The 24,927-nt window shown below is 35.5% G+C and overlaps 1 protein-coding gene across 12 annotated transcripts in view; it reads left to right on the top strand.

Moving 5' to 3' along the window:
* LOC105227019 (polypyrimidine tract-binding protein 1) overlaps nt 1-24,927 on the top strand; it is a 498,255-nt gene that overhangs the window by 436,128 nt on the left and 37,200 nt on the right. For 7 of the 12 annotated variants that reach the window (XM_049450402.1, XM_049450400.1, XM_049450399.1 and 4 more), the window contains 4 exons: nt 8,228-8,515; nt 9,001-9,274; nt 10,660-10,913; nt 12,270-12,303. In XM_049450402.1, the coding sequence (XP_049306359.1) occupies nt 8,228-8,515; nt 9,001-9,274; nt 10,660-10,913; nt 12,270-12,303 (850 nt within the window). Of the gene's footprint in view, nt 1-8,227; nt 8,516-9,000; nt 9,287-10,659; nt 10,914-12,269; nt 12,304-24,927 lie in introns of all 12 variants that reach the window. The other 5 variants (XM_049450405.1, XM_029550514.2, XM_029550515.2 and 2 more) reach the window with 5 other exon arrangements.

Below are 24,927 nucleotides of genomic sequence, written 5' to 3' on the forward strand. Positions count from 1 at the left end.
AGATCAACGATATCTTGTATTTGGTTGAATTCTTCATTTTGCATTTTTTCTGTTGAATAAAATTCAGCAGCTGCCGGCTATTTTATCAACGCACACAACCAAGTTTACAGCTAGGACAATAACCGGTAGAGTTTAACACAATTAATTTACAGTGTGGGCAATATACCTCAAAGTTGTATTCCAGTTTCAAGTCGATGTGTATTCGATTAAAAACTAATGTTGTCAAATAAAACTTTTATTTTCTATAGTTAATCAATCTAAAATAGCGCTTTAATCGAGCGAAGGTTGGTTAATGATCCATTAACTCTTGTACGAAAAGGCTGTAAGTGGGAATTGCTAATTTACTCAATTAAGATATGAAATGATTCTGATCGAAACTACTAACTGCCTTTATGTAAACATAGATATAAGGTGGATATTTTAATTGACTCAATTAAGGTATGAAGTTACTCTAATGGCTTACTAATTATTAATTACCAATAATAAACACTCTCAAGCTTACTACTTGTACGTTTACTTTACTCAGGAGTAGTTACAAATTGACTCAATCAAGATTTGAGATAATTTTTATGAAATATACTAACTATCTGTAAGTAAAGATGAGCTGCTTATTTACTCAATTAAGATATGCAGTTGCTCTAATTGCTTACTAATTATTGATTATAATTAATCACCAATAATAAACACTCTCGTCCATGCTACTAATACTCAGCACATGCTTTCTATTTAATTTACCTACAATTTCTTAATGTTTCTACAAAATCTTATGTGAACACAATTAATAAAGTAATACTATTTGTATACCGTCATTTCGATCAAATCCTTGACGATGTTTATTATATTTGTACAGCCACATAAATAGAGAGTTGTTTGCTAAGAAAATAATTCCACAAGCGTTATTTCTTTTACACGTAGCCACAATATACCAGGCTGAGCGCATGCAACATCTGTAATATATACTCGTATGTATATATGTATGTGTGTATTTTTTTCATTTCATTTCCATAGAGTAATAAAATAAATCGATAACAACTCTTTGCATGCAAATAAAATAACTGTGCATGTGTGTGATATTTGTGTGCGTGTTGGTCTTCGCCAATACAGTGCGCTTCACTCAAACCAACACAAACAGTGAAATTTCACGAAATAAAATAAAATACGCTTAGCTGGGAGTGATAGCAAGCGAATCTATTTGAATTGCAAAACATTCGATTTTATATAGACGAGTGATAGCTGTCGGCGTTTAAAATGCAGTTAAACATTTTGCTTCAATATTTTCTTTTGTAAATAGCAATGCATGAATAAATTGCTATTTTATGAGAATTTGAGTGAGTAACAGTATTCAAACGTTGTTTGGCGTTGTGTTCGGGTTTTGTGCGGCACTAGTAACGTCACTATTTACTTATATGCGAATGTAAGGAAGCGCGAAACAGCTGTTGGTTAGCGGAAAGACCTTTCTTATGTTTAATTTGTTTTCTTAATTTGAATTGTAGTTGAAATATATTACGAGTATGATTAACATCATATTGGTTAGTCGAAAAAGTCTTTTCGTATTTTGTCATACCATATAGTGTTGGAAAGGTGAGACATTATAGTCAGTTCATGCCACATTTATAACCAAAATCACTATCAAAACCAGCAAAAGAGCACATAGAGATCATCCAAAGTTATTTCTGAAGCGCTTTCCTTAATGCTATTAATTTTGGAAAAGTTTTTTTACTTGTTTTTGTTAACAGTTTACTAAACAACAAGAAATAGAACAACTTCAAAGCATTGTTTTCCGTTTACCGCCCCTAAATCGGTGAATTGAAAACTTGTTTTGTGCCTTTTCACATTTCTCAAATTCAATCAACACATTTATATGCGCGATGATGCCACTTTTTCCCCACTACCGCGCCTCACATTGCGCACTCTGCCATTATGTTCAATAGCGAAACCGCGCGCAATCATCTAATATCATCTAATAATCATAATCATTTAAAGCGCCATTCAACACTCAACCATTCATGGCATACGCAGCTCATTCATCTGCGTGCCAATACTAAAACAACAACAGCAAGTGTAACAAGGAGTGGCGAACGCCCGCAGAGGAAGCGATTTTTAAGTAAAATCGGAAACGGGAAGGATATGAGTATAAGTAAAAGAAACGAAGTAGCTGAAAAAAATATGCAAGCTTGGCGCTGACTAACACATACATTTCGCAGTGAAGCGCCTGAGTGAGTGTGAGTGTGTGAGAGCGGGTGTGTGTTGTGCGTGCGAATTTCTTGTGGCATGTCTGCCGACTAGAACTGTCGTCCGCGCCGCCATCCGTTTAGTCTTGGCTACGATTGCCTGTCAAGTGCTGCCAAGGCGCACGAACGCACACACATACACAACTATACACACATGCATTAGACATTCACACTGCGCTCTAAAAGTATGCCACCTTTGTTGTTGTTTATATTTATATTTCAGTATACATATATATATGTATATATATATATATGTGTGCATGTGTGCGTGTGACGCATATCGTGCTCTCGCAATTCTAATCAATTTTTATTATATTTGCAATCTTCTTGGCAGTAACAGCGTCATCGTCTTCGCTGAAGTGTCCTTTGCCGTATACCAATGCTCGCACATATATACACACACACACCCATACGCTTAGTAAGTCACACTTCCTGCCGCCAGTGCACGCCCTATAATTTGACTTGGCCCTGGCCTGCTTCTCTTCCATTGCTTTCGATTTACTTTTATTGTGTTGTTTTTGTTTTTGTATTGTTGTGCACTTGAGCCAAGAGCCAACGTCTTGTCTGTAGTTGCGAGTGCCGCCGCTGCACCGCGGGTCCTCACGTCGCCGCCCAGCGCATTAATGCGAGAATCACTTGCTCACACACACACATGCAAACATATTTATTCAGTTGAATATATTCATAAATTTATACCTTTACTTTGCCGTTACATATACGCATTTGTTGAACTGTATCGCATACCGTTATTCACTTTTATTTACCGTCTACGCGTTGCTCCTCGCCTCGGACGCCGTCGTCCGCTACCTGTCGTCAATCGGAAATCGCACACTTGGGGCATCCTCTTCAGATTTTGTTTGGTCTTCTTCATATTTTTTTTGTGTGCAGTACGCACAGTGCTCTTCGGTCTCGTATGCGTATTTATGTGTGTGTGCGTTATTTATATAGAAAAGCCAGCGTGTTTGCGTTATGATTTTTAAATCAAAATTCAGCACGACCTGGAATAAATTCACTTCCGAATGTCATTAAATCGTATTCCGATACTGTGATGCTCTCTCCTATTGGCAAGCAGCACATATTCGCACACACACACACAGAAATAGTTGTGGGTTTAAATTATATACTTGGCTGTGTGTGCATTCGTAATAGACTCCTCGAGCAGGTTCACTTATCAAATGCGTTTGTGTGTCTGTAATATGTATATAATTTGCGGCTATTATATATTTGTATCCACATTTTGCTTTTCTCTCCCCTTCTTCGTATCGATTTCTTTTCTATTTTGCGATGGCACAATATGAATTTATTGATTCTGATTGAGATTTATGTGTGAGCTTTTCTATGGCACTTTAATGGTGTGTGGTGACCCTGCAAGAAATTCGTTGGTTAGAAAAGTGTAAATTTTAGTAAAAGTAAATTGACAAAGAAAATATAATAATATTATTAATGTGCATATAAAAATATAAATTAGAAGTTTCTCTAAGCGCTTAAATAAGTCAATTAGTACACAAATTTTGTATGTGATCTCATTATGCGAGAGTGACAATTTGACAAATTACTTAATTAAATAGCTACCTCATGCTGCTGCTAATGAAACTACAACCGTTAGAATCTTAAGAGACCATTTTGTAGAGCATTTAGTTTGATAAAAAATTTTATTAAAGGAGACATTTTATATGAATTTTTCTATCCAATGCACTATGGTCGGAAATTTCATTTCGTTGGCGAAAAGTCAAAATTTTTGCAGTCCCGAAATATGTTGCGGTTTCTGAAATCTGGTAGTCAACTCTCCAAAACAAACAAAAATGAATTTTGTTGTTGTAATATGCAATTCACCGTTATTCGGTGAGTCATCAAAGTTGAATTTGTTTGCTTCATTTGTAAACATAATTGCGTTCGGTGTTTTATAGTGCTTACTTCAATTGCTTGTTAAAGCTGAAAACGAAGCGTGTTAAATAAAAGTTTAAATGGAACACGAAGGTGATGGTAAGTTTATTAATTTTGTAAAATATAATACTCAAAAGTTGGATACTCTAAAAAATAAAATAACTTTTTCCAAAAGTCTTTAACATTTTGGAATTTATTTTATTTTTTAAGTTTGAGTAAGCTTAACACATTTTGTTTAGGAGTGTTAAGCATAAGATTAAAAACCAAAATTACTTTGAAGTGTTTAGTTTTTGAAAATGTTTATCTCGATTTGCGGTTTTTTTGCGGTTTTTGAGTAAATTTTTTTTTTCAGTCGTCATTTGTTTACAGAATTCAGCAGTTTTTGATATTTGGTTGAAAAGAGTATATCCGGAATGAGTTGTGGAAAGAACTAAGTCTTCATGTTGATGTTCTGAAAGCAGGTGGTTGTGGTTCCACAAATGACGGCAACACGTCGCGAAGAGAATTTACGGAATATGATAAATTTTCGAAAATTTTAGGAGTAGACACTGAATTAATATTTCGAATGAGAATAATATTAATATGTTTATCTTGTCAATTTTCCCTAAATTTGGATAAATTTGAAGAGTATTGCTTTCAAACTGGTCAATTATATCAAAGCAGGTACCCCTGGTTGCCAATGACTCCCACAGTACATAAAGTTATAGTTCACTCAAAGCAAATAATGCAGAATACACCACTTCCTGTTGGTTACTTCGGAGAGGATGCAGCTGAGTCACGAAACAAAATATATAAAAGCGACAGACTGCACCATGCACGTAAGACTAGCAGCATTGATAATCTTTTCGATGTATTTCATAGAGCTCTTGACACATCGGATCCATTAATTTCATCTCTTCGCTTAAATACACGTGTGCGCCAAAGGAAGCGTTTAACGCTGCCACTAGAAGTAAAGGAATTATTGTATTGTGAGGATATCGGTGAAACATGTGCGACTGAGAATTTAGAAAATATGGATGGCGACGCGGACGATTATCCAGAAGAACTTGAACAGGAAAATACATTTTTGGATAATGAATTGTTTTTAAATTAAAGAGTTTAATAAAATTTTAATATTTTCGTAAATACGTGTGTAAATTATATTTTCAATTTCCAGAAACAACATATTTACTCGTAAGTATCGTATATTTTTTCATTTAGAACTAAGAAAAATAAAAACTCAGAAAGAAAATAAACAAAAATTTTATGTAAACATTTTTTTTAATTTTAATTCTAAATGTTGATAATTAAAAAAAAAAAAATATTATTTTATACAAAAACACTTAAATTATACTGCAACTTCAAATTCCAGTTAAAAATTCCGTTATTTTAAGTTTTAATAGTTTTGGCCAAGAAAAGTGATGTTTCCGACCATAGTGCAATGATGAGGAAAAAATTTAAAACTGTAAGGCTGTAAGGACTGTTATCAGTAAAACTTCATACTTGGCTATACTTTTCCAAAGATGTCTACGAACCTACTTTTCAGAGTACCAAGCGAAAAAAATTATTTGTGTTTTCCGACCCACCCTAATGTACAATAATATAAAAATGTAAAAAAATGTGTTTCAGCTTGTAACTGATTACATATTAAAAAATATTATTAATTTTTAGTATTTTTATTATAATTTTTTTTTATAATTTTTTTTATAATTTTTTTATAAAAATAATTTTTTATTATTTTTTTTATAATTTTTTTATAAAAATATTTTTTTTATTTTTTTTTTATTTTTTTTTTACAAAAATAATTTTTTTTATTATTTTTTTCTAACTTTTTTTATAAAAATGATTGTTTTATTATTTTTTTTATTTAAATTATTAAGTTGTTCAAACAGTAAAAATTAAACTTCCGGCGAATTTAATTATTTCAAAAAAGAAATATTATTTAAATACTTAAAAATCAATAAAAATTAAATCTAACTTAAAAAAATTTAATTTTTGAATTAAAAAAGAATACAAAAAATTACTAAAATGATAATAATAAAATACTAACTAATTTATTGCAATTATAATATGAAATGTTAAGCTAACGAATAAAACCTAATTAAAATTTAAAAAGTATAACGATTAAATTAAAAAAAATTGTTAAATTGAAAAAAAAAATTAAAAGTAATAATTAATTTAACAAAACAAAAAAAAAATAAAAAAAACCGTTATAATTCTAAAAACTCAATTAAATTAATAATCAATAATAATATAATTATAAAAATTATTAAATGAAATGTATTTATTAATTTAATAAAACAAATATAAGAATAAGTAATTAAAAAATTAAGATAAAAGAGATTAGTAAAATTTAAAACGGTCAATTTAGTTAAAAAATTTTCTTTTAATTTTGAAATTTATTTAATAAAAATTCAAAAATAAATTTAATTACAAAAATAAAAAAAAAATTAAAAATATTAAAATAAAAATAGTGATTAAAGTTTAAGTTTTAAATTTAATAAAAATTTACAAAAAATATGAAATTACATTTAAAAAAATTAACTAAAAGTTATAATTAATTTAATAAAATTAAAATTAAAATAATTAAAAAAATTATTAAAAAAATAAAATTAAATAATTAATAAAAATCAAACCGTTAATACCGCATTTCCGCATTTGTAATTACAAAATAATAAAAATAAATATTTTTCAACGCATTAATTGCAACCGTGTGTGATAGTGTGATACGAATTAAACTCTTTTGAAAATATATAACGGGTGATTTTTTTGAGGTTAGGATTTTCATGCATTAGTATTTGACAGATCACGTGGGATTTCAGACATGGTGTCAAAGAGAAAGATGCTCAGTATGCTTTGACATTTCATCATGAATAGACTTACTAACGAGCAACGCTTGCAAATCATTGAATTTTATTACCAAAATCAGTGTTCGGTTCGAAATGTGAAAATCCGCTTTTTTATCGACAAATTTTGTTCAGCGATGAGGCTCATTTCTGGTTGAATGGCTACGTAAATAAGCAAAATTGCCGCATTTGGGGTGAAGAGCAACCAGAAGCCGTTCAAGAACTGCCCATGCATCCCGAAAAATGCACTGTTTGGTGTGGTTTGTACGCTGGTGGAATCATTGGACCGTATTTTTTCAAAGATGCTGTTGGACGCAACGTTACGGTGAATGGCGATCGCTATCGTTCGATGCTAACAAACTTTTTGTTGCCAAAAATGGAAGAACTGAACTTGGTTGACATGCGGTTTCAACAAGATGGCGCTACATGCCACACAGCTCGCGATTCTATGGCCATTTTGAGGGAAAACTTCGGACAACAATTCATCTCAAGAAATGGACCCGTAAGTTGGCCACCAAGATCATGCGATTTAACGCCTTTAGACTATTTTTTGTGGGGCTACGTCAAGTCTAAAGTCTACAGAAATAAGCCAGCAACTATTCCAGCTTTGGAAGACAACATTTCCGAAGAAATTCGGGCTATTCCGGCCGAAATGCTCGAAAAAGTTGCCCAAAATTGGACTTTCCGAATGGACCACCTAAGACGCAGCCGCGGTCAACATTTAAATGAAATTATCTTCAAAAAGTAAATGTCATGAACCAATCTAACGTTTCAAATAAAGAACCGATGAGATTTTGCAAATTTTATGCGTTTTTTTTTTTTAAAAAGTTATCAAGCTCTTAAAAAATCACCCTTTATGTATATTAAATAAACAAATTAAATTTAATTAAATTTTTTAAATTTAAAAAATTAAAGAAATATTAAAAATTTTGGGGAAAACTAACAGTTTATTCAAGCAATTACAAATATTATATGAAATATAAAAAAAAATTGACGAATTAAATATTGAATAAAAATAAATTAATAAAATTTAAAATGTGAATAAAAACAAATTTACGTAAATTTAACAAATTTGACAAATTTGAAGAAAGAAAAAATTTTATAAAATTAATTTAGATTGCAGTAATGAGTTGAAAAATATACTTTCCTCATTAATTTCAAACTAATGCCTAAATATTATTTAAAATGTCTTAAAAATAGAAATTATTTAAGTAAATTTCACACTAAAATAATTTTTACGAGTAGAAATTTAAAAGTGAAATTCCTGTTTTTGTCTTCCTCTTGCAGACCGCTGTCGTGTCCAGCGATTATCGCATTCAGTCGCCAGCATCTGGCTCACCGCTACCGCTGTGCAACACCGCTACCACCACCAATGCCGATGGCACCATCGCCGTACTACAGAATAACTCGAACGCAGTCAACACCAACTCCACAGCCGGCGGACCGAACACGGTGCTGCGCGTCATTGTCGAATCGCTGTTGTATCCGGTGTCGTTGGATATCTTGCATCAAATTTTCCAGCGTTTCGGCAAAGTGCTGAAAATCGTCACATTTACAAAGAATAATTCATTCCAGGTAAATATGCACAAAAGCGCTGATAAGCACATAGTCATTTATAAAACACGTTCTTATATGTGTACACGTTTATATATGTATGTGTGTGTGCAATGGTTGCAAGTGAAAGGCCGCCGCTGTGAAGCATCATCATTTCATTTCATTTTATGTCAAACGACAAGTGGCAACCACAGCGCGACAGCGTTCATAATTGATAAGCGCGCACACAAACACACAAGCACACGCATACACACACATATTTACGCGTATTTAAATGTGTACAAAAGTACACATGCTCGCTTGCGCAGCAAATCAAGCGTGAATGTGTGAATGCTTTCAACGAAATTCGTTTGTTGTACTTGTTGTTGCGCGCTCATACATCATACAATTTATGTACAGCGCCCTCAGCACACACACACACACTTATATACACAATCTATTAATATAAATAAACATATAAATAAGTTTGTCGTCTCACAACCCCGCCCGCACACTCTCAATTGCAGGCACTGATCCAGTATCCGGACGCCCATTCGGCCCAGCATGCCAAGAACATTTTGGACGGCCAGAACATCTATAACGGTTGCTGCACACTGCGCATCGACAACAGCAAATTGACAGCTTTGAATGTCAAATACAACAATGACAAATCGCGCGACTTCACAAATCCATCATTGCCACCGGGTGAGCCGGGCGCCGACATTATGCCCACCGCCGGCGGTTTGGTAAATGCCAATGACTTACTCCTGATCGCGGCCCGACAGCGGCCATCCCTAACAGGTGATAAAATAGGTAACACTTTTACTTTTTCCTTTTTTCATTTTTTATCTTTCGTTTAGCAGCTAAAAAAAAGTAAAAATTATTTTTATTTATATCTTTCCTTTATTCTCTCTAAGTTTTGATATTTTATTATTAATATACTTGAGCTGATCTGCTCGCGACTTTTTTTTATGAAATTAGACTTGCTCACATTCGGCAGAATATTTTTGAATTTTGTTTTTATGTATTTGATGGTTTTCTCTACTCTCTATTTGTCTACTCAGTTGCTCTCCTGCTGTTCAACGCTATCGCTGAGCATTATAAAATATTTTGATTAATAAATAGTATTAATTACTCTTTAGTATTATATAACTTAAAACCAAAACTCCCAGAGTCACTTAGGCTACAGCAACGGACAATACCAGGGACGTTACACCGCTCACAACAACAAAAATAGTTCAACTTACAGAGTTTGTACGGAAAGTCATATGACTGAGTTGATTTGCCAGTGCGATTTCCAATCAATGAAAGCGTCACGGAAGGCATTCTCCGGAATAGCCTTGAGAGTCGAATTGCAAGCTGCTTGGATCCTCTCTGTTGTCTCAAAATGCTTGCCTTTCATCGGCTTTTTCAGGTAATGGAAACAAAAAAGTACGAGGGGACCACATTTGGGCTATAGGCGGCCGCGGAAGCATTGGGATGCCTACCTTAGTTCAAAAGAAAGGTGGGCGTTGTCGTGGTACAACTTCCATTCGGCTGCGATGCCTTGTCGGATCCGATTGACCCTTGGTATGAGTCCCTTGAGAATTTCCACGTAAAACTTGACGTTGACAGTTTGTCCAGGAGGAACAAATTCATGGTGAATGATGCCTTTGATGTCAAAAAAGACAATGAGCATTGTTTTCACTTTTTTATTTACTCAATCTTCCCTTTTTTGGGCGAGGAGACGCTGGCGTGTAACACTCGGAAGATCGCCTCTTTGTCTCGAGATCATACTCAAAGATCCATGACTCGTCACCTATGACGTCGCGTGAAAATGTTTATCCTGACTCTCCAGGACCTCGGGACGCCCTCTACCAAATCCAGTCGCACTGCGCACGCTACGAAGTACAGTCCCGGGATAAGAAAATCAGTCCTATTACTTTCCGGGCAAACGCTGTAGTATATCATTACTATTAAATATAATTTTTCGTAGTACTAGGCAAACGCGCACGAGTAGTTAAGTTCTTCAATGCATTGTAAACACGACTAAGTGATCTGTTAGGCTTTCAACACACACCCACAATTAATCTCGTCAGTTTGATTGAAGTTCGCGCAAGCAGAAACGCATATATCACACGCAAAATTAACGGGTCCAACCCCCGACACATGTTCCTAATATTTCGTCCCCTCCCACCCTTCGTCAGGAATGCCGATTTCAATTTGTTTTCCTAAAAAAGTTAAAAATCAAAATTACTACTTTGCAGTGAACGGACTCGGTGCTCCCGGCGTATTGCCGCCATTCGCACTCGGCATCGGCACACCACTCGCCGGCGGCTACAACAGCGGCATACCGAATTTGAGCGCCTTTGCGCTGGCCAACAGTGGTGCTCTACAAACAGCAACGCCCGCTCTGCGCGGCTTCTCCAACGTGCTGCTGGTCTCGAATCTAAACGAAGAGGTAAGTCGCTGACGCTACAGTCGTCGCTCTCACATATATTTACATACTATAAGCTTACTATTTCATTTACTATCATGTATATTTCTTTGGATCCCAACAAAGATCATATATATACATATGTATATATTTCATCAAAACATTGTTTTTATATTTTTATAGTTTTTTTAACAATAACTTATTTGTTGTTAGCGATTTTGCATTGTTTTAGTTTTTTCCTAGTTTTTAATGTTGTTTTTGTATTTAATATGCTTATGAATGATCTCTTATATTTTGTTTTGTTCGTCTTATTTACTCCATTCGTAGGTTCGTTCGTTTTCGTTTCCATTTATTTTTGTTTTGTTACACCTCATAACTGCCCGTTACTTATTCCCGAAATATGAAATAAAATAATTGGCAAATTTTCCAAGCTATATTTCCATAACATTTCGAACTCTTTTCTAAATTTTACGCTCTCAATTATTTTATGTGTTATATAACCGATAAAATCGCCGTTTGCTAACCAAAAGTTTCACTACTTATTTTCAAATTTCAATTTTCCCGCAAGCAGCGCAAATTCTTTTCTTTATAATGAAAGTAGAATGTGGAGAAAAGGATGACTTTTTCTTCAAATTTTAGTTGATTTTCATAATTTTTCTACTTTCACTTCCTTAGTTTCTCATCTCATCAACGACATATGAATAGATATTTAAATGGATTATGTGTAGTATCTTTTGGATATTTCCAGATATTTAAATAGAGTACGAGTATTATCTTTTCCATATTTCCAATTTCCACTTCGATTTTACGCCAAATACTCTTTCTTACGGCAATTCAATCCTAAATGTATACTTCATTTTTTAAATTGAATCCTAAATGTATGCTACATTTTTTCCAGCTGTGAATCTGCCAGCAATAACAAGCCGGCAATGAATAGTATGGAAGGTCTTACGTATAAAAATTAAATTATTTGTTAGAAAATAAAATACTCGCATTAAGATTCATGCCGTTCTACAAGTATAAAATAAATTAGTATATACATATAAGCCTTTAAAACATCTAATTATTTCAATTTACTGAATTCTCAAAGGCATTCATCAAGTAAATGCCTCCAAAATAATATATACCTTATATAATCGCAAGTTTTATCCACACTTGCCTTTTCAATTCCCCTTTAATCTCAATTTCTCTCATCAAAACTTGTTCAGCTCATACTCTCTTCCATTCGCGCCGTCATCTAGTCGATTTGTTTTCTGAAAATTAGTGAATCTGCAAATATCAACAAACATTTACAAACTCTATTTTTAATTTTTTTGTTTTACGTTTTACAAAAAAAACAACTCTCGCTAACTGAAACTCTATTTTCTCTTTTTTCTGTAGATGGTCACGCCTGATGCTCTATTTACCCTCTTTGGTACGTCTGCACAAATATTATTAATTTTTATTATATTTAAATAGTTGAAAAGAAAAAATCAATGAATGAAAATCGTCTACTTACATTACATAATGCATCATTTATATTTTTCTTATGTGTTTTATAAACTATTTTTGCTACCGCCTTATTTAATTGAAACTATCTACTGATAACTTGTAACTGTTTATATTAAATCTTTCGTTATTTTCGTTTGTTTATGTTAAAACATATTTTTTTTATATTTTTTTACATTATTCAAAACCATTTTTATTGCATAACGTATTTAGCATAATACAGTATAATTTTAGAAAATTTTTAGTTATTATTTTTTTTTTATTAAAAAATAGCAAAAAAATAGTACAAAAATATTATATTAAATAACGATTTCCTTAGGAAATAGTTTTACGCAAACTTATAAAATATAGTATTTTTATTTATACTTTTAGTAAGATTCCATTTATAATACATTTTAGGTAGATTATGGCACATCTAACTGAAACTCTTGAATATTCGCTCATAATCAGTTCAAACGTTAGTTTTGAATTAACAATTTAAATATTTAATGCCAAATTTACCGATGTTATATACTTATGTATGTATGTATATAGAATATATCGTCACCTAAAATGCCGAATAACGTAACATCACTTTTCATAAGTTAACAGGCAAATGAAAAACGATATAATAGAAACCACTGAAAGACAAACTAAATTTGAGTTTTGGTTATAAAAGCCTTATATATTGGTTACGTAGGGGTTATATATTGGTTATATATTGGTTATATAGTGGTTATAACTGACAGCGGGTGGTTAAAATTTTGTGATACATACATATAATATAATGTAGTGAATCGTAAGTAATAAAATACTCAATTTCGATTTTTTTGATAATACGTGGTTTTGCATTTCAGTTGACGATATATTAAGCTTATATGAGCATTTTAGTATATAAAAATGAGGTATTTCATGTGATATATAAATTCATATTTTATAAGGAATTTTGCGACATGACCCAATTTCGCAGTAGTCGCTGTCTACTAATCGATGTATGGGGATGATCTCAGTTGCCAAAACTTCAAATTCTTTAAAGCTGTTAAAAGACAACTGTCAAAGTTCAGGAGGTCTTGACGTTTAGCAATTGGAAACGAGCGATGGCCAGATTGAAATCTTACCAAAAAAAATATGTTCTCTTACTTCCAATGAGACATCTCCGTATCTATGACTAACATCATACACTAGCTATTAGAAAAAGGAAATATAAAAAAAATTTATAATTGTATTAGTGGCTGACGGCTTAACACAAAATTGAAAAATGTTCAACGTTTTGAATTGAAAAAATTCTTCTTTCAAGATTTAAAATCGGTTGATAGTTCGCGAGAAATCTTGAAAACCAGCTTCGACAACTCGGTTACAACAAAAACACGTTCTAAGTTTCAAGTCACTAAACAGCTGACCCGGAGCGCGCAACTTTTCAAGGCTGTATATCCAAAACTATTACTCGGTTCAATTTGAACATTCATGACAATATTCCAGAGATCTTATAGTCTTAAATAAAAAAATTGATTTTCGAAACCGCAACCAAGTCACAAGTGTTTATTTTACGTAGCACAAGTCTTACTTATGGATTTTAGCAATGAATTTTATTCCAAAGGATTGTTCTGAGCTCAGAATGATATCTAACTAGTCCACTTTTGGTTTCAAGTCAAAAATACTTAGGAAGTTAAGTCATTTCGAGAGAGAGAGAGAGAGAGCTTTATACACCTCCAACATCATTAAAACAGTTTTTTTATCATTTCATAACCCAAAAACCGACTTTTCCTTTAAATGAACTCACATGGCTTCGATCAACAAGGGTCTCTAACTAAATCATTTTCCATTTAATAACTTCAAAAGCGCAAACACTCATTTACTGAGCGATGCAGGAGTGTATTACGCCAATGACAACTTTGCATAGGTAGAAAGTTTTAGTGAAAATAGAACAATGCGAAATAATGAAATAACTAATACCACTAGAGAACATAAAAGGCAAATACTTTCATAAATTGTATCCACTACAGCGCCGAGCCAACAAAGTTTGCACGAACAGGAAACAAACTGCAGAAAACTAAAAAATTCAGTGGCAGCACACAGATGAGCTTGCAAATACAACCGACAAATCTACAAATAAAGATGTGAAAAACGAAATAAACAGAAGGCATAGCGAAGGCAAATAATGAACTCCCACCGGACATGCACGGCCAGCAGCTGAGCAGTGCAACAGTTCGAACCGAAGGACAATGGGATAAATGCAAAATCGAATGGATTGTCGGAAGATAGAAATTCGAAAATGTTGTAAATAAATAAAGAAGCGGCAAGCGCACGCAAAGCACCAGGTGCTCGAGACGATAAGGCGGGCGCGCGTTGTGGCGAAAGAGACCACAGCAGCTTAAGCATAACACGATCAAGGTGGAGTAGGCGGAATAAAGTGAATAGATGAAGTGCATGCACGAAAAGGCAACGAGCTGGACCTCAGCTTAATGGCTAGCACTTGGCATGGACAACAACAAGAAAGCACTTACATACATACTTACAAATACGGCACTCGAAGCGCTTAGCGTAGATCGAAGAAAGCATACGCCAGTGCGTCCAGACGAGCTATAAAGTAGTGGTGCGAATAAAAGACCCCAAAAAATAGCAACAAAAAGCTTAATAAACTATGCATGCGGCTGACGAAGTGAAGCAACACAGCGCTATTTACTACAAGCAGTTAACATGCAGGCCCTGCCACGGCCAACGCCGCCACCGCCGATGAAGCGAGCCATAACGAAAGCGGACGGTGGCGCCCAGGCCACCATCCAGTTGGAGTTGTTTATTTGAAAACAATTTAAATTCGTCTAACGAATTTTATTTGCTAACGAATAACAGCAGCAATGACAACAATAACAACCACAAAAGCACAGCGCGCTACACGACTCCGCAACTGCATGCGGCAAACGAGCAAATAAGTGAGTTTTAAAAATGCTGCAACAACAGCAACAATGCGACAACAAAAGCAAGCAATTGCGCCCGAGGTGCAGATGGCCGGGTGTGGGAAGTTGTGAACTTGTTAGGACGGACGGACGAACAGACCTGGCGCATCCAATTGAATGCGATAGTGGCGAGGCGGCGTGGCAGTGAGGCAGGAAATTGGGGCAGCAACTAACCGTAACGAAGCGTAGCAAATTCTATAAAGTTCCGTTACTCCGCCACCCGCTACACGTACGGCGCCACATTTCGATACGCAGTTGCTACGACCATAGATGAGAGGGATAGGAGGGCTGGCATGCAACAATGACCAACGGTCGGCGGCAACGTGCCACCAGGTGCAAATGTGTAACGAATTTTCGTGTTTATAGGAAAAGTTTTGCCTTTTGCTTCGACAAGTGAGCGCAACGAAAAGTGCGAAAGAATAACAAAAGCACTAATGCGCTTAATTATGTGAGTGCTGTTCCGGCCGCACACACACACCGGCACACGCAGGCATACATTGCTGATGCTTAGCACTTGGGAAAGGAATTTCGTGCTGAATGAAGAAGGAAGAAAAAACAAAGAAAAGAAAAAGCGAGTAATGCTCAGGCAAGGGGATTGCTGAAATTAGTTTTATTATTTTAAGCATAAAATGAAGTGAAAGTGGGAGTGGGAGCTGCTAATGGAAGGTCGGCGTAATGCAATAAAAGCTAACAACACGGAAAAAATGTGCCGCATTTTGTGGAAAAAGCACGCGCGCGCACACAAGAGTCGCCAAGCGGCCGGCGCCTCACACCGCTGCCGGCTAATGTAATGATTTTAAAGTGATTGAATTAATTGATTGAGTAGTTCTACTTAATTACTTCTTTCGCTCTGCGGCAATCACATTATTAACATGCAACATGCAACAACAGCGTTGTTCGTACGTCAGTGCCTTGCTGCGTATGCCTCACTTGCTGCAATTGCCGCTCTTCCAATCACTTATTTCTCAATTATCTGGAGTTGAAAAACTCGAGTGTTGAAAGTGAAAATCAAATAAAAGCTTTTTTGGCACGAGCTTTGACTTAGCAAAGGTGAACTGTAAATAAAATGCAAGATGGAGCAGCCTTTCCGAGTATTTGTTGAGCGTTTGAGACCGGCAGCAATATGTGGGCGCACACGAGAGTTGAATAAAACTCTGAGAATGAAAACTTGAAACAAAAAATAAAACAAAAAAAAAATGAAAACAAAAAAAAGAAACAAAACAAACAAGTGAAATGAAGTCAACACGAAATTCATACAGACTTTATTAAATTCGGTTGCATATCTGGTAAAGTCAGTCACATCCTACTGTCCCGCACACCCCATTTCCCCCCACACACCTCACATAGCGCTACATGCCACCAGCTCATTCGTACGTAAAACAATAAAATTAAATTTACATGCCAACATTCCAACAATAATAAAAAAACGTTCAAAAAATATACCTCAAAAATATCTGCGGCAAAACAATAACAATAACACAGTGCGATTTTCATTGCCACAATACAAAATTTCAACAGTAAAAGCCACTTCACCTCAACTCACCACACACTACATTGCCATGCAGTCTGCCCGCAAGCAAATGCACACATGCGTCGCCATGCAGCTGTTGGTGGCTCGGCAAATACTTTGTTGGCCAATTCATTTGCTTATTCAGCCAGTCAGCGCGTCGGTCATTTTCGGCTAGCCGCTGGTCTCTCAAGTGAACCTCAAACTTCGGTTTTGATTTAGCTTTGCATGAGTAACGGTAATAATACGTAACTGTGAGTTCATTTGATTCACATTGTTTGTTGTTGTCATTGTACAAGTTGAGTGTGTGTGCAAATTATGAGTATTAAGTGCGCCACAAATGAAGCAAGGGTCCTGCAGAGACGACTATCCAAAGTAAGCAAATATTTAGCTCTGATTATAAATACCTTCCTAGGAGTTTATATTGGGTACTTGAATGGTAAGGTTATTTTGCTTAGTTCGGTTCTTCGTCTGCCCTTTGTCTAACTCACTAAGTTCTGTGGTTTCTTCACTCTGCTTTAGCTTGCTTCACGCAATCTTCACAGCCGGTAATAAAAGCATAATAAAAATTAAATATCCTTTATATTTGCTTGTTTTTGACTTTAATAGCGTTAAATATTTTTCGTGCTCTGATTTATAATCACGTTACTATATTTTTGGTTTAGAAGGTGAAATAAAAATTTGGAGAAAGATCTTGAATAAATTTGCTGTAGTTATTTCAAGATATTTTCCCTGCCGACTATTGTATTTTCTTTGATCGCTTCCAATGAACTTAAAGTATAAAATTCCTCAAGTTTTTGTTGAATACTTAAAAAATCTTTTGTATATCATTTTTTCCGTATTAATACTAAAACTATGAATTTTGGTTGACAAAATAGAATTGACCTTTAATTTACACTTTTGCTGGAGCTCTGGCGATAAATCTCTAGTTTCACCTGAGTGCATGTGAGTGCTGAAGCCATTCTAGTTTTGAGTGTATAAGTAAAGAGAAAGATATTTTGAACCTAGGAAAATATATTGGAAGTTAGAGAAAACATTGCCGATAACCTTATGCTACAAACACCCTGATATCCTCGCAACTATTTACCGCATCGGCTTAAGATCAGAAGCTATCCTCAAATATACATACATACGTATGCACATTCAATATAGCTGCATATATGTATAATATAAGCGAAAAAACGGCTTTTAAAATTTCCAGGTGGATATAACGCCTTAAAGCATAATTTTAGGCTGCTCGCCATTGCCTATGGCAGTTATCTATGGCTCCCATTATCGAAGAAGAAAGTAAGAGAAAACTTAAATGTTTTCAAATAAATCCTCTTCACTGGTAATCTGAGAAAATATGATATTTTGTAAGGATCCAAAGAGAAAATATTTAATTTTAATCTTAAAAATAGAGAAAAGATTAAATTCCCAGGTCTATATATAACCGAATTAGTCCCTCAGTTTTGGAGTTAATGATCTAAAATTTTGCACACATTTTTCTCTACCCAAGAAGTTGTTCATTTGTCGATAAGGCCAATATCGAACAACTATATGTACAGCTGCCATACAAACTGAAAGATCAGAGTAAAGTGCTTGTATAGAAAACATTTCCATTTGAGCAGATATCTACACCAAATTTGGCATGGATGATTATCTAAGAAAATAATGCAATCTTCGTGGAAATTGTTCAAATCGAACAACTATAGCATATGGCTGTCATACAAACTCAACGATCGGATTAAAATGCTTGTATGAAAAAATTTTTAATTTGACGAGATATCTTTATCAAATTTGACATGAATGATTGTCTAAAGCATCGCTATAATATCCGACCATATTGTATAGATCGGACCACTATATCATATAGCTGCCATACAAAGCTTTTGTATTTGGGAAGGTTAGCCTCAGAGCAGCCGAACTTAACGTCTTTTCTTCTTTTAATATAAAAAAATAAATTAGTAAATTCCATAACAGTTGCAGATACCGTAAACTGGCCAGTTGCAAGCACACAACCTTTCCATCATATATGTATTCAAGCAGCCTTCACTGCATTATTATCCAATAAAGTACATGTATGCATATGTACATATTTGCCATGCGCTTCATTACCAACTGAATTTATATTTCTACTTGAGTCATGGACACATATGCACATACATACATACATTTATACACAAATGCACACACTTTCAATTTGTCTTTTTCGAGGTCTTCAATTTCGTTCCTAAGTCGCACTAACTCGACTGCATGCGCCATTATTATGCCTCAGTTTTCATATATGCATATATGTGTATGTGCACATGTGTGTGTGCGCATTTGTGGACTTATAATTCAATTCTATTTTCTGAGCACTCTAAATGCGCTAAACAACAACCAACAACAACAACGCACGCTTAGTCGTGTGTGAAAATGTAATGAAATAAGTGAAATAGTTAGAGAACACAAAAACAACAACTACAACAAAGCCAACAAATAAATAAAAATACAATAAAAATGTGCATTTCAATTTGTTGCATAAACATTTAATGCAATGGAGTAGAAAGGACACTGCTGGCAACGCACACAAACCTACTACGAGAAATATGCGACGAGAGCAGGAGATGCACGGGAGAGGGGGCATCGAGAAATGAATAAATGCTTGTGGAAGTGAAACTTTATAAAGTTACTACATAAATCCAGCTGTTATTGCACACACACACACACACACACTATTATATAAATATGTGTGTGTTGCATGTTCCTACTGCGGCCAAGGAGGACTGAGCACCGAGACCCGGGGCTTCGTTTGCTTTATTTACTTTCAGTATACTTTTAGGATAACTGTATTTGTTAAGTTCGCTTGTTGTAACGGTTGTTTGTTTTCATTATTGTTGTTGTGGATTTTGCATTAAGCAACAAAGGACAAGACAAAAGCAACAGAAACAAACATAATTGCCACATAATGGATTTGTTGCCACAATTGTTTTACAGTTTATCTGCTGTATGTTGCTGTGGCAAATGTTTCGGTTGTCTGCACCAATATTCTTTGCATATTTCACTGGGCACTGTGTGTGTGTGTATTGGTGTGGGTGCTGCCACAAATCGTAGTTCATGCCGTAAAAGCCTGCTTCTCCTCCAACTAGCTGACTTTGTCGCCGCCAGCCGCTGCTTTGTGTAGCAAATGCTTTGTTGTTGTTGTAAAATCTAGTTTTGCTTTGATTTGTGTGTGTGTGTGTTAGCGTTCGTAAGAGCTATTGTCAAACACACTTATTTCCTACAGGCATATCGTTCACTCTCTGTCCTTCTCTCTCTCTCTGAAAGTGCCTGTGTCTGTTTGCGTTTGCTTATAACGGTTTGTTGAATTGAATTTAATTTGAATTTAAATTGCTGTCTCCAACACATGCCAGCGTTGTTGTAGCAAGCTCACTGCATAATCTGCTTCTTGCCAATCAGCAGGCATAAATAATACACACACACACACCAACACAGTTACCTTCAAAGAAACAGCGCGTGCCCATAACTTAAGCCAACACTTCTGCGGGCTATTCAATATTCCTGTGCCGCCTTAGTTGATATTCAACATTTGTTTGCAACTTGCCATTTTTTTATGATTGTCGCAATGCTCCAACCCTCAGACCCCTCAGTGGCCTTCGCTGCTGAAGCAAGCGGCTAAGCCTCGGACAGACATTAAATAAACTGATGACAGCTTAAATGTCAAATTAAGAGATCAGCACAACAGTTACTTTGTGATACTACGACCTAACGGCAATCTGGAGTTGAAGCGTATAAATGTTGCATTTTGCATTGTGGCATGGCTGTCTATGTGTGTGTGCGTGTATACGCTTACATGCAGCGGAAATGAGTTTGTAATAAAGTAAAGTTTATTTCATTTGCATATAAATCCGTTGCAAGTACAGTTCATGCAACATGTGCGCTGTGTAACGGTGTTTGAGAAAATTACTTTATTTAAACGGCTTTTTTGTTTATATATTTGTGTGTGTATGGAATATTATTGGAAAAATATTTATACTTTTTATCAAACGGACAGCAAATAGCTTCCTATTTTTTTTTCTTGTGAAAGGCTTTGGTTTTTCCTTTGTTTTACGCTCGAAGGACTAACATTTTTATGTGGCAGAGAGGTCCATGTTGAGTTGCAGACACAATGAACAGAAAAAGTCAAGTGTTTTCGAAATTTATTTTTTTCGAAATTAGTTTTTTTCGAAATTAATTTTTTCGAAATTAAGTTTTTTCGAAATTCAATTTTTCCGAAATTAATTTTTTTTCGAAATTCAGTTTTTTTTCGAAATTAAATTTTTTTGAAACATGTTTTTTCGAATTAATTAAGTTTTTTCGAAATTCAGTCTTTTTCGAAATTCAGTTTTTTTCGAAATTCAGTATTTTTCGAAATTAAGTTTTTTCGAAATGCTTTTTTTTTCGAAATTTAGTTTTTCGAAATTCAGTTTTTTACAAAATGTTCAAAATTGAAATTCAAGAATCGTCTTTTAAAATATTCGTCCTCTTTCCTGGAAACTTTCGGTTTTTGTGGTGGTTGGCCTTTCATTAAGAAACTGCGATAGGACTGAAATGCCACTGAAAAGTGCTTAAATGCTTTGATTGCCTCGTATATGTCTTCAGCTAACAAGGCAGTATGAACATAAGACGATTTTGACTGAAACCATAAGTGATACAGTATATTTTGTGATAGCTATACTGATTCAGGATCTTTAGCCCCCTTGTAGTCACGACAATCATCAAAGCCACCAGTATCGGGTTCATTACCACCAAATAGTGGACTGTTGATATTTGACCTTTCTTCTTTGCTTGTATACATCGTTTTCGAATTTCAAATATTTTACACGCCGCATACATTACACTCAATGCCATTCACCCAATCACTTAAGTGCAAATTATATCTTAATACTACTGTTCCAGTTAGCTGATTTGAATTACCACCAATTGCCATAATCTGTCATCTGTCGCAAACACAGCGTCAATCGCTAATATCACTAAACAGCGCGTTTAACTGCCGCACCCCGCCACCGCCTCCTACGCACAGTCTCAGCTTGCGCTGGTTCATTCGGTGGCTCTGGTAGTCGATTGATCTCATCAACCGTGTCAATCGCTGCAAATAACGGCAATCCTATCAGCGTACGCAAATCGCTCTTTACACCAGCGCGCTGCAAGCAACTGACGCGCGTCGTAGAAAAAACTAAAGAGATGTGCTTTTCTATGCTGTCACACAAGCGTTGTTGGCGCCGCCGTCGTCCATTACACGCTACGCGCCGGATTTAGTTGAGTGACTTCTTAAGTGGCAAAATAGCACATTTTATTGACTGTAATCGGATCAGCTTGTTGCTATTTATACTTATATACTATTTATACTTAAGCCACAGCATCAATTGCGCCAGCAGAAAGCTGCCATCGCAGCGATGTCTTCGACAATTTAGTTGGCGAGGCAATCGCTACTAAAAGACTTATTTCGTGGCGTGGTTATGGGGAAAAGATTGCGGAGTATATAAAAAAATACTCACTCTCAGGCAAATTGTTGAAGTATAATGCTTTAAAAAACTTAAATTTAAAATCGTGAGAGTTGAAAGACTGATTTTGAAAAGTGTGAGGTAATTTGAAATCATCTTCCTTTAGATATTTAAGAAAAAATCAGAGCTTAAAATAATTATCTGTGTACCAAACGGCTAGCGTCCGTTGAAGTCTATCGACCTCATCATTTCTTCCATTTGCTCTTGTTGTGACGATACTCAATGCACGACAGCAGATCTTTTCCGCTTGGGGCTGTCCGAGACAAGGATGTACCTTGTCGTCTCAGCTGAAGAAACGCTAATTGAATGAAATCAAAGCACTGTTAGTATCGATGGTAGGTCTTTGGTAGTAAATATCAAATATAAGAACATGCTTCTGACATAAAGAAGTCTCTGAATATACGAGTACAACACAGATTTCACAAACAATTCAAACCGCCATTTTGTGACTTTTGAGATGAAAGAAAGAGCAAAGCAGAAAGAAAAGATCTAAATTCGATTGAATTATCTTGTTGATATAACTATCTTCCAATTGGAAACTTTTAGAGAGTAGAAAATCGAACACACTATAGCAGCTGTTGAAACAGACTGACAACACTTACTAAGCTATGCGCTATCTCAAAAGTCGTTTAACCCAAAATCGATCGCAAAAGATCTTGTAATCCCTTTTCCCTCAGTAAAGCTAGCCTCTCCCTAGTTTTGGGGCTTTTAGCAGGTCGTTTCCTTATGACATCCACGCAGTAAGGCGGGTAATCCTGCCAGACGCCATTTGCAGAAGCTGTATGGAAGAAGATGAGGTCAAAGTAACCCAACATTTCCTTCTTGACTTGAGAAATAGACAGACAGAGAGAAAGAAAGACAGAGAAATACAGAGAGAGAGTGAGAAAGAAAGAGTAACTCTCAAAACTAGCGCGCAAATAGTGTATCGATGAGGGCTTATATACAGATAAAATTATCATTTCTGTTAGTAATGGCAGAAAACTGCAGAGAACAGCCTTATCTGACTGATAATAAAACTGCTAAATCTAAAAAGCTAGCATTTCACCTCGTAATCGCTTGTTCCAAAAGTGAAACGTTTTCTCCAAAACTCCCATTTAAGGATGAGATCTATACGATCCTTTCGTCAACGAAAATCCCTACATTAACAAATTATTGAATGTGAGCAAAACATTGAAGTAAAAATCGAAAAGACAAAAAAATCGATAATACACAAAGCGTAGCAATAAAGCAAGGAAGTGAGGGAGAGAATGTGGCAAATATGACGATGAAAAATGCGCACGTCACTGAAAGAGCGACATTGCGCTATAAAACCTAATGGCAGCAATGATGACAATGCCGCCGCTGATGAGTGTGAAATCACAATATAACAGCGCTCCAGGCGCAGCGACGCTGAGGCAGCGAGGCAAGCACTTTCAGATCGTAATCGAAAATTTTATGTGCAAATATGCGAGTTTTGCGGCAATTTGTGGCAGGTAATAGTTAAGCCGGCGGATGAGGTGTCGGAAATGAATTGGTGACAACAGCAACATCACAAAGTAACGCACGCACACACACACATATGTAAATGGATGTGTTTGTGTGCATTATAAGGATCTCTTGCGGCGTTAAGTGTGCCAAGTAAATAATTATGTGCGACAGCTACTCACGCCGTCAGCTGACACACAAAGCCTACGCGTGCACGTGTATATGTGTGTGTGTTGTTGTGCGCTGCTAGCTGTTGCTACTTTGTCGCTTGCATTGTAAATGTTGTCTTTGTATTCGCATTATCAATATTTACATACGCTCCGGCGTTGCACGTAGCAGCACATAGATAATGCCTGCTACGGTCGAGTTAATATACCCAAGCACTTGAGCAATTTACCCACACACACACACACACACGCACATGCGCGTGCTTTGGTGCTGCGCCTATTCTTATGTTAATAGTGGCACGCACGCACGTAGCAACAATTTCACTTTTGTTAACACGCCGCACGCAAATATACTTGTTTACATACACATTTACATCTTTGCGTGTGTGTGTGTGCAAACTCATTACAACAAATACATGTGCTCGTTTCACACTCCTGCCAAGCATGCAAATATTATATGCTCTTGAACTTTATTGCCCTCCATTTAGGCGTCTTGTCTGTTGATCTGCCATATGTATGTACCAACTTGCCACCACCACCTTGCCACATTGGCAAATACAATCAAAAGCAAATATATTTACATATTCAATGAAGTGCCACGCCATCACTGTAAGCTGCTTGTGTGACATGCTTATTACATTTGCTATTGTTGTTGTTGTTGTTGTCGTACATTGTTATGCATTCTATTGAAGTGTGTTACACTTTCCAATTCTTATAGCCGCCGCAAATAGCAAAATTTAGTGCAGAAATATGCCTGTTTTGGCTATATGTGGCATGAACAGCCCTTTGCAATGCTCATTTGAACTAACAGCACCCTTTTCTTGTGCAAATATTAAACGGTTTTATTGGTGTTGACAATCTGCTTTGTAGCGCATTTTATTTTCTCAAACTATTATGAATTGCTATAGTGTTGTCCAGGCAACATTTTGTTGCAATACATCAATGTCGGCGATATGCAAAATTTTTGCGCTTGAA

Source organism: Bactrocera dorsalis, chromosome 2, assembly GCF_023373825.1.
Source record: "Bactrocera dorsalis isolate Fly_Bdor chromosome 2, ASM2337382v1, whole genome shotgun sequence".
NCBI classification, from domain to species: Eukaryota; Metazoa; Arthropoda; class Insecta; order Diptera; family Tephritidae; genus Bactrocera; species Bactrocera dorsalis.